General features: G+C 41.7%; 1 protein-coding gene across 7 annotated transcripts in view; it reads left to right on the top strand.

Annotated features, from left to right (window-relative positions):
* Positions 1-232: 232 nt before the first annotated feature.
* The window catches only part of STX8 (syntaxin 8), a 261,363-nt gene continuing 247,301 nt past the window's right edge, over positions 233-14,294 (top strand). For 4 of the 7 annotated variants that reach the window (XM_038536861.1, XM_038536863.1, XM_038536864.1 and 1 more), the window contains exons 1-3: positions 233-371; positions 5,524-5,623; positions 12,131-12,225. In XM_038536861.1, the coding sequence (XP_038392789.1) occupies positions 355-371; positions 5,524-5,623; positions 12,131-12,225 (212 nt within the window). In that variant the 5' untranslated portion in view covers positions 233-354. Of the gene's footprint in view, positions 383-5,523; positions 5,624-12,130; positions 12,234-14,294 lie in introns of all 7 variants that reach the window. The other 3 variants (XM_038536867.1, XM_038536865.1, XM_038536866.1) reach the window with 3 other exon arrangements.

Below are 14,294 nucleotides of genomic sequence, written 5' to 3'. Positions count from 1 at the left end.
TTTCAGATGCTCGCCGGAAAATGCTGAAGATTTCTGTCCAACGCTTTTATTTAAATCGCGCCGGGTCGCTCGCGTCTCGCAGCGGGGGAACATACGGGATTAGACTGCTCCATCCTGGTGTTCCCCGGGGGGACGTGGGGGCCGCCCCCCTTTCTGGACCGTCCCTGCGAGGCCCTGGTGCACCCTCCCCGCCCTCCCCCCCCTCCCCCCCGCCAGGCCAGCTCCGGGTTGCGGTCGCGCCCGGGCGGAGCAGCGGGGTGTGAGCCGCGCCGGCCGCCGTAGTCCGCCGCCGCGAGCAGGAAGTGTCCGAGGGCGGCGGCGGCGGCGGCGGCGGCGGCGGGCGGAGACTGCACGATGGCCCCGGACCCCTGGTGAGCCCCGGGTGAGGGCGGCCGCGCCGAGGGTTCCGGGGATGCGGTGGGGGCTTCAGGACGAGGGAGCGGCAGCGAGGCCCCTTCCCGAGCCCGGGGCGGGGGGGTCGGGGGGAGGACCCTGCCGCGCGCCCCGCAGCCTCGGCGCCCGCAGGGGCGGCCCCGCAGGCGGGCCGGGTGGTCTCCGGGCAGCGGGGGGCGGGGGGGGGCAGTGCGCAGGCCCGGAAGGTGCCCGGAGCCCTGCATTGGCTCGCATCGGACCGCGGGCATTTCGCGCCCGGCCCGGATCCGCGCTGGCGGCTGCGGGCTTCCCCGGACTCCCCCGGACTCCCCGGGACTCCCCGGGCAAGTCCAGGCGGAGTGACCTTTCTCTGCGATGCGGCTGCAGCTGGTGACCTCGCCGCCGCCTCTCGCTTCACCCGCGGAGAACCCGGGTTCACAGCCCACCGCCACCTGCGCCGGTTAGTAACCAGTCGGCACTGGGACCTAGATCTCTTGGGCCCTTCCGAAAACTTGGAGGAATCGCGGAGGGGAATTGCGCGTGTTTGTATGGCTTGTGATGGGCCCTTACCTGAGTCCGTATCCGGAAGGGCTGTTTGTACTGCAGCAACTTTGCAGTAGAACCAGAGCTCATGAGGGTCGTTCCTCCAACACCCTGAGTCCCAAGGACTGGATGGTGACAGACACGAGCTCTCGTCCCAAGGAACAGATTGCTACAGAATTACGGACTGAAGCTGTTTTTGTTTTTAAGATTTTATTTATTTATTCATGAGAGAGGCAGAGACACGGGCAGAGAGAGGGAGAGCCTGATGCGGGACTCGTTTCCAGGACCCCGGGATCACGGCCTGAGTCCAAGGCAGACGCTTAACCACTGAGCCACCCAGGAGCCCGGAGGATTTTTGCTTTTATGAAAAAAAATGGGGAAAGCAAAAATAGCATTCGGTGTTTGTTTTGCAGCAAGCTGTCATGGAGACCTTGCACCTCCCAACCCTCCCCTCAAGCTCCTTCCCTGAGAACTACATTCAGCATCTCAGCGTCAAGCTGTCATAGCTTTGAATTGTGTCAGTGAGCATCCAGGCTTTCACTTAGTTTATTTTGTGTCTCCATTAGCAAGGCGTGCCCTAAGACATCAGAAAAGCCCTAAGGGAGGTTATTTTGGGGGGTTTAGGAAAGCTCAAAAGATATTCCGTATAAAATAATGGTAATTGTTGGTCCCTTTGCTTTACATTGTTTCGGCTTATGAAAGGTTTTGTAGAAAGACTACTTTTGGATAGTGAGGGAAACCTGCATGTTTTACAAAGCAGGGAACATTTCAACCATGTCATTAAGTATTTACTGAAAACATGATTTCTTTTTATGGCGCACAATAGCGCATTCTACGAATAACCATAATTTATTTCCCTCTCTGTAATGTTAGAGTATGTTTTGTTTAACTGTTGCAAAGACTGCCCCCGTTGTTCCATTTCTTATTTCCTCCTCTTGCTCACTGCAGACGGGACTATTGAATTGAACGGTATGAACATTTTTAAGGCCCTTGATACCTATTGCTAAGTTGTCTTCCACCTCCTGGAAGCTAACCCCCTCACTTTACACTTAAGGTAGGAAATAAAGCTCAGAGATGGTTATCCATTTAGACTGGTGGAAGCGATCATTGGACCCCCAAGCCCCTTCCCCAGTTTATGGAGAAAACACATAATGTGCCCTTTTACTCTCATGTAGTTTGACCTGGTGGCTTTCTCATTTGACTGTTGACCGTGAGAAGTGCGGGAACTCTGCTGTGTTAGTATCCACTACCTTGCACAGTGGGTTGCTAATCAGGAAGGTAGAAGGGACTATGGAACAGGGCTATGAAAAAAACTATAAACACAGACTTGACTACGTACAGCTTTGCCTTTGGCCATTGAAAAATTGTAGGTCAGTGATGCTCTACTCCTGAGTGGCGTTCTAATGTTCACTAATGGGATACAGCAGTGACTGCTTTAATGGCATCAGAGCAAGTGATAAGCGCTGTCTCTGAACTAGTTATTTGCTAAAGTTTTTTTTTAAGTTTTTAAAAATTTATTCATGAGAGACACAGAGAGAGAGGCAGAGACACAGGCAGAGGGAGAAGCAGGCTTCCTGAAGGGAGCTGGATGCGGGACTCAATCCTGGGACCCCGGGATCACACCCTGAGCCGAAGGCAGATGCTAAACCACTGAGCCATCCCCAGGTGCCCCTGAGATTTTTTTTTAAGTAAATCTCATACATAGATGAATTTGTGCATTCGGTGTTTTTATGGTAGAACAGGGGCTCAGTTCACAGTCTGGGAACTTCCTCCATGTCCCCCTTGGTGGGTCCTCAGTCTCTGCTATGGTGTCACCATCATCTAGGTCACTTAGGCCTGAGAACTCCAATCATCAGCTTTTTCTTCACTTCTCTTTTTGGGTTGTTAAACCTTTGGGTTTTCCCCAAATGCCTCTGGCATCTCTTTGATACCACCTTTTTCTGCTCTGGGCCCATCCTTTCAGCTCTGTGCCTTGCAGACAGTAGATACTGGTGACCAGTTATGGAATCACAGAGCTGGAGAAGTCTCCTGGTCTTCTGCTACTCCTCTCTCATTCCCAGCCTTTTGTGTAAACAAGTTCAGGTGGATTTTCCTAAACTAATACTTTAGGCACTTGTGTACTTGAACCCGTGATGAGGCTGGCCATTACCATCACGCCTGTTTTCAAGGCCAGGTTCTCATACTTCCATACAGATTGGAAAACCCCCTGGGGAGTCTTTCTCAATTGCTCCTGTCCTGATCAGACCCCATTCTAGTTTAAGCAGAATGCCTGGGGCTGAGTGCCAGGACTTGGTTGCATTGTTTTTGTTGTTTGAAGATTCCTCAATGATTCCAGTGGGTAGCACATTTCTAGAACCTCCGCTTGTCCAGGGCTAACGTGAGAATGTGAGGATTGGGAACAGAACGTCTGGGATTTTGACCTGCATTTCACAGGACCTCTTCAAGGGCTCACTCCCCTACATCTCTAAAGCCCTCTTGTCAAGTCTCACCCGATGATCCTGGTGTTCGAGTCTCTGCAGAAACTAGCTTCCCCGCATCTGTGACCCTGTGATACTGTATCCTCCTACCTAGGGCCACTCAGCCCAATGTGCCAGGCCTGTTTCCTTCCTTTCACCTTTGCTTGTTTCTTGTGTCTTTGGCCCAGTCCAGAATGTGCCTCTCCCTCCTGCCTCTCAATCTTGCAGTTCAGCCCAGAATATAATCTCTTGGCCTAGTCCTGTCAAATCTGAGTGCCTCGGCCGCCAGTGATTTCTCTCATTTCCACACTCCAGAAGGACTTACCAGTTATGTTCCACAGTTGGTAGGAGCTATAGCATACATCATTAGTGATTTCCACAAGTATGGTCTAGGAGCACAGAGCCAGACCTAAGTTCCTCTTTTCAGAGAGGACAGTATGGAGGGGAAAAAGGGGAATGTGGCAAAGCTGGGGCTAGGACCCAGTTTCCTTACCAACTTCCTTCCTGTTATCTTTTTTTTTTTTTTTTTCTTTTTGGGGGGAGAGGCAGAGAGAGAGGGAGGGAGACAATCTCAAGCAGACTGCATACTCAGCACAGAGCCCTATGCTGGGTTTGATCTCATGACCCTGAGATATGACCTGAGCCCAAATCAAGAGTCAGATGCTCAATTGACTGAGCCACCCAGGTGCCCCTTCCCTCCTGTTTCCTTAATTATGTATTGTATCACCTGCTCTTCTTTGTGAACATACGCACACTACACATGTATACATATGCACGATGCCACTTTAGTGTGTAGTGGGAAGTAGTTAATGATCCTACCTCATGGGATGTGAAGTTCAGAATGTAACACTCTTAGCCAGAACTGGCCCAGATCCGTACTCAATCACTATACTACTATTGCTGTAATCACTATAGTAAGATTGGTAAGAGAAGTGACTGAAGATTGTTCTTTTTCATCACTGAAAAACACATTTGCTAAGTTCCTTAGGTATATGAGTAGTGAGTGGGAGTTCAAAGATTTTAAGGAATGGATTGTTTACCTTCTCAAGCAAAACTTGGGACATTGGGTAAAACAGCAGTTTTCAATATTTTGTACTGGGAAAATATGTTGATTGTATCGAACTGACCACCTGGTAGATGAAACACAACGTATAGGTGCACTTAGCTCTTCTCTGTAAAACAAATAGAAAATAGAAAGGCTGTTACAAACGGACCCACGAAGGGGTGACTGGGAACTCACTGTGAATTTTTCAAAGCCTCCAACACTTTGAGTACTAAACAGAAACCCAGCAAATGTTTTGAGAGAATTCTCATAAGCTTAGATGTCAGGAGGGTGTGTGTCCTGTGTCTCCAGAGCATTTCGTTGTAGGATAAACAGTACTTGCTGTTCTTGTTTTACATGTAAAGCTCTTCCCAAGATAGCTGCCTGGCTGGCTTCCTCACCTTGCCTGTCACTCTCTGCTCTTTAATCCTGCTTTATTTTTCTTCTTCACACATACCAGCACTTGACATACTACATATTTATTTATTTTATGCCTTTCTCCCTTTGCTAAGCTCCTAGAGCAGGGACGTTGTCCATGTCGTTCACTGCTCTGCTCTCCAGGGCCTGGAACAATACTCGGTACAGAGGAGGCCCTCCGTAAACATTCACCGAACATTCTTTAAGTCAGTGAATTCAAACATGTTACCATCTGCAGAATGGTGTCTTTAAGTCAGTGAATTCAAACATGTTACCATCTGCAGAATGGTGAAGTGGGTAGGAGCCCAAACTCAGGGCTGGGCAGCCTTGGCTTGCTGCTGGGGGTATCACTTGGGCAGGTCTCTGTACCTCTTTGTACCTGATATTTCCTTACAGGTGGGGGTGGTAATGGTACCTGCCTCCTGGCATTTTTTTTGTGGATTAAGTGAATTAAAAATGAAGCATTCAGAATAGATCCCTGCTCATAATATTTACCATAATAGCAACACATGTCCCTATGACTGTTAACTATTACTACCCTTCCTTCCTGTTTGAATTTGTGGCTAGAATTAAAAACAGAAGCTCAAAAAAAAATTAATTAAAATAAATTAAAAAAAAACAAAGCTCAGATGACACAGAAATCTTCTTTCAAAGAACCTTAAACATTCTTTTCCCTTTACGACTTTAATGCAGGTTCTCCACATACGACTCTACCTGCCAAATTGCACAAGAGATTGCCGAGAAAATCCAACAGCAAAATCAGTATGAAAGAAATGGTGAAAATACAATCAGGGTAAGACCAGGGGAAAATTAGTACCTGAAATGATTTGTTTGAGCTCTGAGGTCTGAAAACCCTCCTACTGCTGAGGCTGTGTGTGTGTGTGTGTGTGTGTGTATGTATATGTATAAAATGGACTCCAAACTTACATGTGTGGAATTGATATTACAACCAATCAGTTAATCGTTATAACTGAGACTAAGTGAAGCATGACACCTGTTTAATTTCTCCTCCATAACCAAAGTTTCTAACAATTTCATAGTCTGGGTCAAACCCTAGACAGTAAATCTTCCAGACTTTGCAGAACAAGAGGTGACATCTTCACCTCTTGGAGTAACTGTTCTTGCCAAAAGGATCGTGGCCTTTTTTTTTACATTTTACATGGAAAAATGTAAATAGTTTGCAGGCTGTACAAAAACAGTGGCAGGATTTAGCTAGGAAATCTATTTTTTAGACACTCAGGAGTTCATACTAGCACCTTTGATTTGAGTCCAGGACACAAGTTTCTTTCTAAACTTCCCCACTCAAATTCATATTTTTCCTTTCCAGCAGTCAGAACTTTGGTTTCCAAAAACAGTGATATCTTTTTGTTCATTTGATCTACCATATAGTTTACAGAAAACAGTTTCAGAATTACTGCGCAGGTGCCACCACAATCACTAAGTCTGAATTTGTCTTATTTTTTTTAAGAACTAGTATCCCACTAATAATACTGAGGTTATTCTGTTCTAAAGTTATTAGAATGGATTCCTTTTTTGTTTTCCTTTTTTATGCTATCCTTAGCATCTGTTTATATTCTTTTTTTTTTTTTTGCAATCTTTAACCCCCATACTTATCCGCCTCCCCCCCCCCCCCAACGTGGTAACCACCAGTTTATGCTCTATGGTTAAGAGTCTATTTCTTGGTTTGTCTCTCTCTCTGTTTTCCCCTTTGTTTCTTTGTTTTCCCTTTGTTGGTTTATTTCTTAATTCCACATAAGAGTAAAATCATGTGGTATTTGTCTTTCTCTGACTTATCTTACTTAGCATTAAACTCTTTAGCTCCATTTATGTTGCTGCACATAGCAAGATTTAATTCTTTTTATGGCTGAATAATATTCCATTGTGTATGTGTATTCTGTTGTGTGTGTGTATACATATATTCTTATATATGTATACACACACACACTTTTTCATCCACTCATCAAGTGATGGACACTGGGGCTGCTTCCATATCTTGGCTATTGTAGATAATGCCGCAGTAAACATAAGGGTACATGTATCCCCTTGAATTAGTATTCTTTTATTCTTTGGGTAAATACCCAGTAGTTTGATTACTAGATTGTAGAGTAGCTCTATTTTTAACTTACTGAGGACCTGCCTCACTGTTTTCCACAGTGGCTACACCTGTTTGCATTCCGACCAATGTGCAAGAGGGTTCCCCTTTCTCCACATCCTCGCCGACACTTGTTTCTTGTGTTGTTGATTTTATACATTCTGACAGGTGTGAGGTGACATCTCGTTGTGGTTTTGATTTGTATTTCCCTGATGCTGAGTAATGTCGAGCATCTTTTCACGTGTCTGTTGGCCATGTGGATGTCTTCTTTGGAGAAATGTCTGTTCCTGTCTTCTGCCCGGTTTTAAATTGGATTACTTGGTTTTGGGGTGTTGAGTTGAATCAGTTCTTTAGATATTTTGCATATTAAGAGTTTATCAGATATGTCATTTGCAAATGTCTTCTCCCATTCAGTAGATTGCCTTTTTGCGTTGTTGGTTGTTTCCTTTGCCGTGCTGAAGCTTTTTGTTTTGATGAAGTCCCAGTAGTTTATTTTTTATTTATTCACCTTGCCTCAGGAAATATATTTAGAAAGAAGTTGCTTGGGCCAATATTTCCTGCTCTCTTGTAGGATTTTTATGATTTTAGGTCTCACATTTAAGTCTTTAATCTGGGATCCCTGGGTGGCACAGCGGTTTAGCGCCTGCCTTTGGCCCAGGGCGCGATTCTGGAGACCCAGGATCGAATCCCACGTCGGGCTCCCTGCATGGAGCCTGCTTCTCCCTCTGCCTATGTCTCTACCTCTCTCTCTCTCTCTGTGTGACTATCATAAATAAATAAAATTAAAAAAAAGACCTATTAAAAAAATAAGTCTTTAATCCACTTTCAGTTTATTTTTGTGTACGGTGTAAGAGAATGGTCCAATTTCATTCTTATGTGCATGGCTGTCCAGTTTTCTAACACCATTTGTTGAAAGACTTTCTTTTTCCCACTGAATACCCTTTCCTGCTTTTTTAGATTAATTGGTCATATAATTGTGGGTTTATTATATTAATAGTTAGTACTCCTTATATGCAATCATTTTCATGAATTTCTCGTTTATTCTTCCTGTGTGTTTTTGTTTTTGTTTTTTTTTTTTTTTTTGCAGAAATAAGCATCTGTGTATTTGTGTGTGTTCTCATTTCTCTTCCTTTTACATAAAAGATACCCTTTGGTATCTTGCTCTTTTTATTTAATACTACATTGTAGTGAACCCTCCATATTAATTCACTGAGATCTTTGCTGTTCTTTAGGGCTATATAGTACTCTATCACACAGATATGCTGTTGTCCCATTTAACCCATCTAAGGATGGGCATTTGGATGGTTTCTACTATTGTGCTGTTATGAATAATGCTGCAATAAATCCCTTTATGCTTCCTCCCCCCCTTATATTTGTGGAGATGTCTTTTAAGGGTGAATTCTCAGAACCAGAATGTATGTGATTATTTTCACCCGTAGCCAAATGCCCCTCCACGGAGGTGCTTGCCTTTGGCACCCTGATCAGCAGTGCACGAATTTCTGTTTCTTCACAGGCTGACCAACAGAGGGTGTTGTCATCTTCTTAGTCGTTGCCAGTCAGCTAAGTGAGACATGGTGCCTCAGCGTAGCTTCACATTTGCATTTTTCATACATGAATCGGGAAGTATGTTTTCACATGCTTAAGCGTTATTTATATATATTTTTCTGAGAAGTTCTTATCTCTTGCCCATTTTTTTATTGGATTGTTGGTCTTTTTAGTCTTTAAAAGAATTCCTTATATAATGTGGAGATTAGTTTTTGGTGACATACTGTAATTTATTTTCTTTATCATTTGTGGTTTGGCTTTGATTATGGTATCATCTGCCATGTGAAAGTTTTGGTTTTTTTAAACAGTTGGTGAACGATCTTTAATTGCTTCTGTATTTTTACTCATAACTTTTGCCATTTCTAGGATGTAAGGGAACGTATTCCTGTTTTCTTCTAATAAATGTATGGTTCACTTTTCATGTTTACATCTCTGATTCATTTAACTGGTATCATTTTCTTAGATAGCTAGATTATTTCTAATTATGAGTTTTCAGTGTGGTTAAATTACTGCCCCTGTGAGAATAAGTTTCTCAGTGTAGACTTTCTGGATTTAGGTTGTATGAAATTTTAAGCTTCTTGAACATACAATTCTGTACCAATTCTGATTATCTTTTAAAAATCATTTTCATTTCATTCAAATCCTTAGGTGAAAGTATACAATAGTTTATTGTGCATTTTTAAAATTACTTATGCCACCAAACATATTTTCATATATTTATTGGATACTTGTATTTCTTCCTTTGTGAATTGCCAGTGTATGTCCGTAACCTAACCTGTTATTTCTTAATCTCAGTGTTCTTTGTATGTATGTTGGCTATATTAAAGCTTGATCTGGCATATTTGGTACCAATACATTTTCTCTTAAATTGGCTTTTGATTTTATAAATGACATTTTCTTTTGATATGTAATTGTTTTTAAACACTGTTTGATATTTTCAGTATTTTTATTTGTGGTCTTTTCTTCTAGAAAGAGGGGAGACAATTCTGACAAAGATCTCTCATACCCAGAGATTATGTGAAATATTTTATCTAATCATCTAAATTTTCTTCAATCTTTCCTTCAGTTTTTCCTTTATTTTTAAACATGTATCTTTAAAATATTTGAAGTTTTATTTCAGTGTGTTGTGGGCATTTAATTTTACTTTTTCCCCCCTCTTTGCTAAATTATTCCTTACCTTACTGCCCAGGCTATGAAATATACTGTATTTCATTCACCGACTTTTTACGCAGCTGCACTCTTGCTGGACCTTCTGTTCTGTTGCACTAATGAAGCTTTCGCCAACTCCCAGCATTATACTCTTGTAGTTTTTATAAAGACTTAGTATCTGATTGTTTAAATCCCCCATTATCATATATATTCCTTGTCTTTCTATTTCCCTTTATCCATGTTCTTGAATAATTTTGCATAGCTTCATAGCTTCACTTTTGTGCTGTGCCTCAATTACCACCTGTTTTCCAATAAAAGAACTCCAGATGAGACTTTGAATAGATGTGTGGCTTATTTATAGGTTAAATTAGGGGACATTTACGTTTTTACAGTATTAAATGTTTCCTTCTACTCATTCCTTCATTAGTTATTTACTGCACATTCCCTGTGTGCCAGGCACTGTGCTAGATATTTTTTAGATTTTCCCGACATTGTTAATGATGTTTAAAAATAATAACTAAAAAAAAATTCTCCCTACCTATTACCTAAATTTAGAAACTCCTTTGATTTTTTTTTTTCCATTATGTGGTTGATAACGTACTGACTTCTTTTCCTGTTTCTAGTAATCTGTCAGGGGCTTCATTTAACGTTCCCAAAAAATAGATTACTCCATTTGCAAATAATGATGATTTCCTCTCCTTTCCGGCTCTTGTCTTTCACTTGTCTTAACTGCGTTGGTTAGAACTTCTAGACCAAAGTTGAATCATATTGTAGTTAAAGCAGCTTTCTTGGTTTCTGTTTTGTTTTTAATTAATTCCCCCTATGCTGCATTAATCGTTAACACTGTCAGCTTTATTATTAGATTTTCTAACATCAAACTGTTCGTAAATTACTAGGATAAATTCTGCTTGGTGATAGTATATATATTGTCATCTTAACATAATTCTGAATTTGCTTTGCTAATATTTTTAAAAGACTTTTATGTTTTATAATCCCCATGGGAGATTGGCATGTGGTTTCTTTTTCCCCCCAATATCTCTGTTAGTGCCTGGTACCAGGGTTGTGTTAGCTTAAAATATGAAGTTGGCTTTCCATCTTTTTCTGTGCTTTGGAAGGTTTCTGTTAAATTATGATAATGGAACACTTTTCCTGATTATAAAAGTAATCATTTTCTTATAAAATATTTTTAAAATCCCACTACTCAGAGATAACTGCCCTTGGCATTTTCAAGTATTTCATTCCTAGATTGATTTTTCTCAGTGCGGGTGATATTTCATTTTATGACTTGATTTCTTTTTAAATAAATTATGATGGCTCTCTTACTGTGTTAACAAGTTGAGATTTCAATCATACTTTTTAATGGCTACATTCTCTTTCATCTCTTGAATGCTTTTGAGCTTTAATTTCATAGACCTTTTAGGTTTGATGTGTATCTGTGTGTGTGCGTGCATGTGCATGCGTGTGTTGTGCTTTTTTTGTTTGTTTGTTTTACTCTTTACTTCTTGAATGAGAGGAGATCTGCTTTCCTTGGTATTTCCTCATAAACATTGTGGGTGGTTTTTCCGTGGTTCCCAGAGGTATTAGAATAGTTAAGGTTAGACTTTTCTTGGCTGCTGATACCTTTGAGGGTTGCTTGATGTGTGCAGCCCTGGGCCAACCTCTGGTGTCCTGCTGTTTTTTTTTCCTTAGTGGGACCACTAATCTAGGGAGGGAGCCCCCACTTCTACTGCAGCTTTGTAATTGCTTTGAACAAGGTAGCAAATGAAATCTGTAACAGTCTTGTTTTTTTAAACATTATCTCTGATTTCACCCATGGCTGACTATATTTAATTTACATGGGTAGCTTTATTTTTCATATTTCTTAATATCTGAGAGCCCCTCTGCCCACCCTCCTCCATACTTGAGAGTAGCACTCACAAACCAAAATTTCCTCTGGGTCTGCAGAATGATTGAGAAAATCCACATGCTGTTGGAAAAAATAGTCACGTGTGGTTAACATTGCATAAGAAGAACACACGGCTATAAAATGTTTAAATGGGTTTTAAGCATACCAGCATATTTAGGGAAGACTGGCCAGGATGACAGTGGGACTTGCCATCTTGTCATTTGAAGCAAAGTTGAGGGAACTGTGGGATTTTTGCTGGGGAATGAAGGCTAGGGAACCCAATTTCCCGTGTGACTCCAAGGTGGACAAAGAGGATCCAAGGGTAGATGCTTAGAGCACAGAATTCAGACTGCAAGGACCAAGTGGCAGTTTCCAATCACTATCTATGGAGGTGTGAACTGGTCACACCTGTGACCTGCAGCTGTGACTGGTCACATTGGAGAGTGGGTACGAGCATCAGGTGGGTGGCTGGACAAAAATTTAGATACCTTACAACCCCAAGGGTATCGTTGGGAGGTTACGCATCTCTGCCAGCTTGCCCTTGCAGGAACCACAGTTATGTTTACATATTTGTAGGAGATCCCGCACCTCTGGACCAGCATACTTAGGATGTGTTCTTTTCTTTCCAGCTTACCGTGACAATCAGAACTTTGTTGCAGAATCTGAAGGAAAAGATCGCCCTTTTGAAGGACTTATTGCTAAATGCTGTGTCAACACATCAGATGTATCCATGTAAACATTTCCACCTCTTTTCTAGAGTGGGAGGAAAAGCAGTCTTATTTTAAGAAAGGAAGGAATCTGGGCCACCCAGATTTTTCCACAGCTTGAGGAAGACCTGGTTTCCAAAATATTGCCTATCCTCTTGATTTCTATTTTAAGTGTCTGTTACATGTTTTACAGTGAATATGCTGGCGGAGCAAGACACACTGAAGGCATTAATTTATTTGAGTGTTATTTGGGCATGACCTTTATGGTGTAGGAAGTGAGTGCTTTCTGCCAGTGGTGTGTTTGCATCAAGGTTTGTATGCCCACCTGTCTAGTCTCCTGAAGATGGTGAGCCACAGCTCCTGCAGGAGACAATCATAGTTATCCTGAGCTGTGATAATGCTAGAGTGTCCAGAGTTTTGAGTGATCCATTTTCTTTTCTGAGAGGCCAATGCCAGTAGAAGTCATATATCTTTGGGATTTTCCCCCCCTCTATTTATGTAGATTATTGAGATGGGACTCCTTTGCCTTCCTATTCTTTGAGAAGCACAGATACTGCCCCAGGTTTGAGAGTTTGGGGGTATGGGGTAGGCAGGGAGCACTTGCTTAAAGCAAGTTGTGCCACCATCTCAACTGCCTACCAATGCTATTAAGTATTGAAATTTTTTTTAGAAGTTCATAATTTGATCCATTTAGGAAAAAACCAGTTCTGTAAAGCCGAGTTTATATTGGTTTGAAAAATGGCCTCAAACTGCTTCCCCCCTCATCATTTCTTCAAATGATCAGTTCATACCCAAAAGCCAGATTCGAGTGTCTCAGGAAATGGTTTTTACATGGGAAAATGTAAGAATATAGACACAATAATTGAAAATGTTTTAACAATTATTTTCTTACGAGTGTAACCCCTTTATGCTACCAGGGAGGTTCATTTAGATTAATTGCATGATTTTCCAAATATCCAGTTACTCACATGCTAAGGTTTCAAGTAAAAGTTTAATTTCAACAAACAATGGGGGCTTTATTTTTAACACAACTGGAATATTCTGATATCTCCATCTGGTATAATTTATACTACACATATATTAGATATATACGTGTGTGTATATATATTTTTAAAGGTTTATTTATTATTTGAAAGAGAGGGAGAAAAAGTGGAAGCACAAGCGAAGGGTGGAGGGGGTGGGAAGGAGATGGTGGTGGTGGTGACAGGGACAGAAAGAGAGGGAGCAGACTCCCCTGCTGAACAGAGAGCCCAATGTGAGACTTGATACCAGGACCCTGGGACTTGACCTGAGCCGAAGGCTTGCTTAACCAGGTGAGCCATGCTGGTGCCCCATGCACATTATTATAAAAAGGGTTTTAACTTATCAAGATCAGCAAGTCCTACTATGTAGACCTCAAGTGGTTTCCAATTGGCCCAACTGCACTTGAGGTCCAGATAGACACACTCATTTTCTTGTTACCTAAAGCACATATGTAAGGAAGGTAACTAAATAGTCCTTTCAGGATGTAATATTAACAACTGTGTATTTGCTAACCTTCCATTAAGGTAACATGATTATTCATCTTATAATATTTATGTGTTAAACTAGAGGGTAAAAAGGAAACAAATTAAGAACTCTTACTTTTTTCTATTGGTAACTTCTGCTCGTTATTAGTTACAGAGGAGCATGTGGCAGTAATAATTGACTTTGTTCTGAATGCTTTCAGCCTGACCATCTTTTGAAATCTCACAGACTTTGGTTTTGTGGTCATCTCAGAATTTGCTGAATGAAGCACGAAAAATATATAAAAATATTTAAAAGTATTGAACAGAGTTATTAAACACATTATGAAAATATTTAAGGACATTACTGTGGATAATGTAGAATTTTGTAGGATAAAGCAGAAACTCAGCTGGACGATAACAGCATTCTTTAAACTCTTAAGTCTTTTTTTCAAACAATTGGGTCTTTCTACTGGAAGTGCAACCCATGCTAAGGATGGAATTTCTGGTCACCCGCCCCAAGGGGGCGCTCAATACCTCTGCGTTTTCAGGGAGACCATTTCTTTTGATGGAATGGAAAGGAGGTAGTTTCTCCATTATGA

The sequence above is a fragment of the Canis lupus genome, chromosome 5, assembly GCF_011100685.1.
Source record: "Canis lupus familiaris isolate Mischka breed German Shepherd chromosome 5, alternate assembly UU_Cfam_GSD_1.0, whole genome shotgun sequence".
NCBI lineage: Eukaryota > Metazoa > Chordata > Mammalia > Carnivora > Canidae > Canis > Canis lupus.
This window is presented reverse-complemented; position numbering and strand designations above follow the sequence as displayed.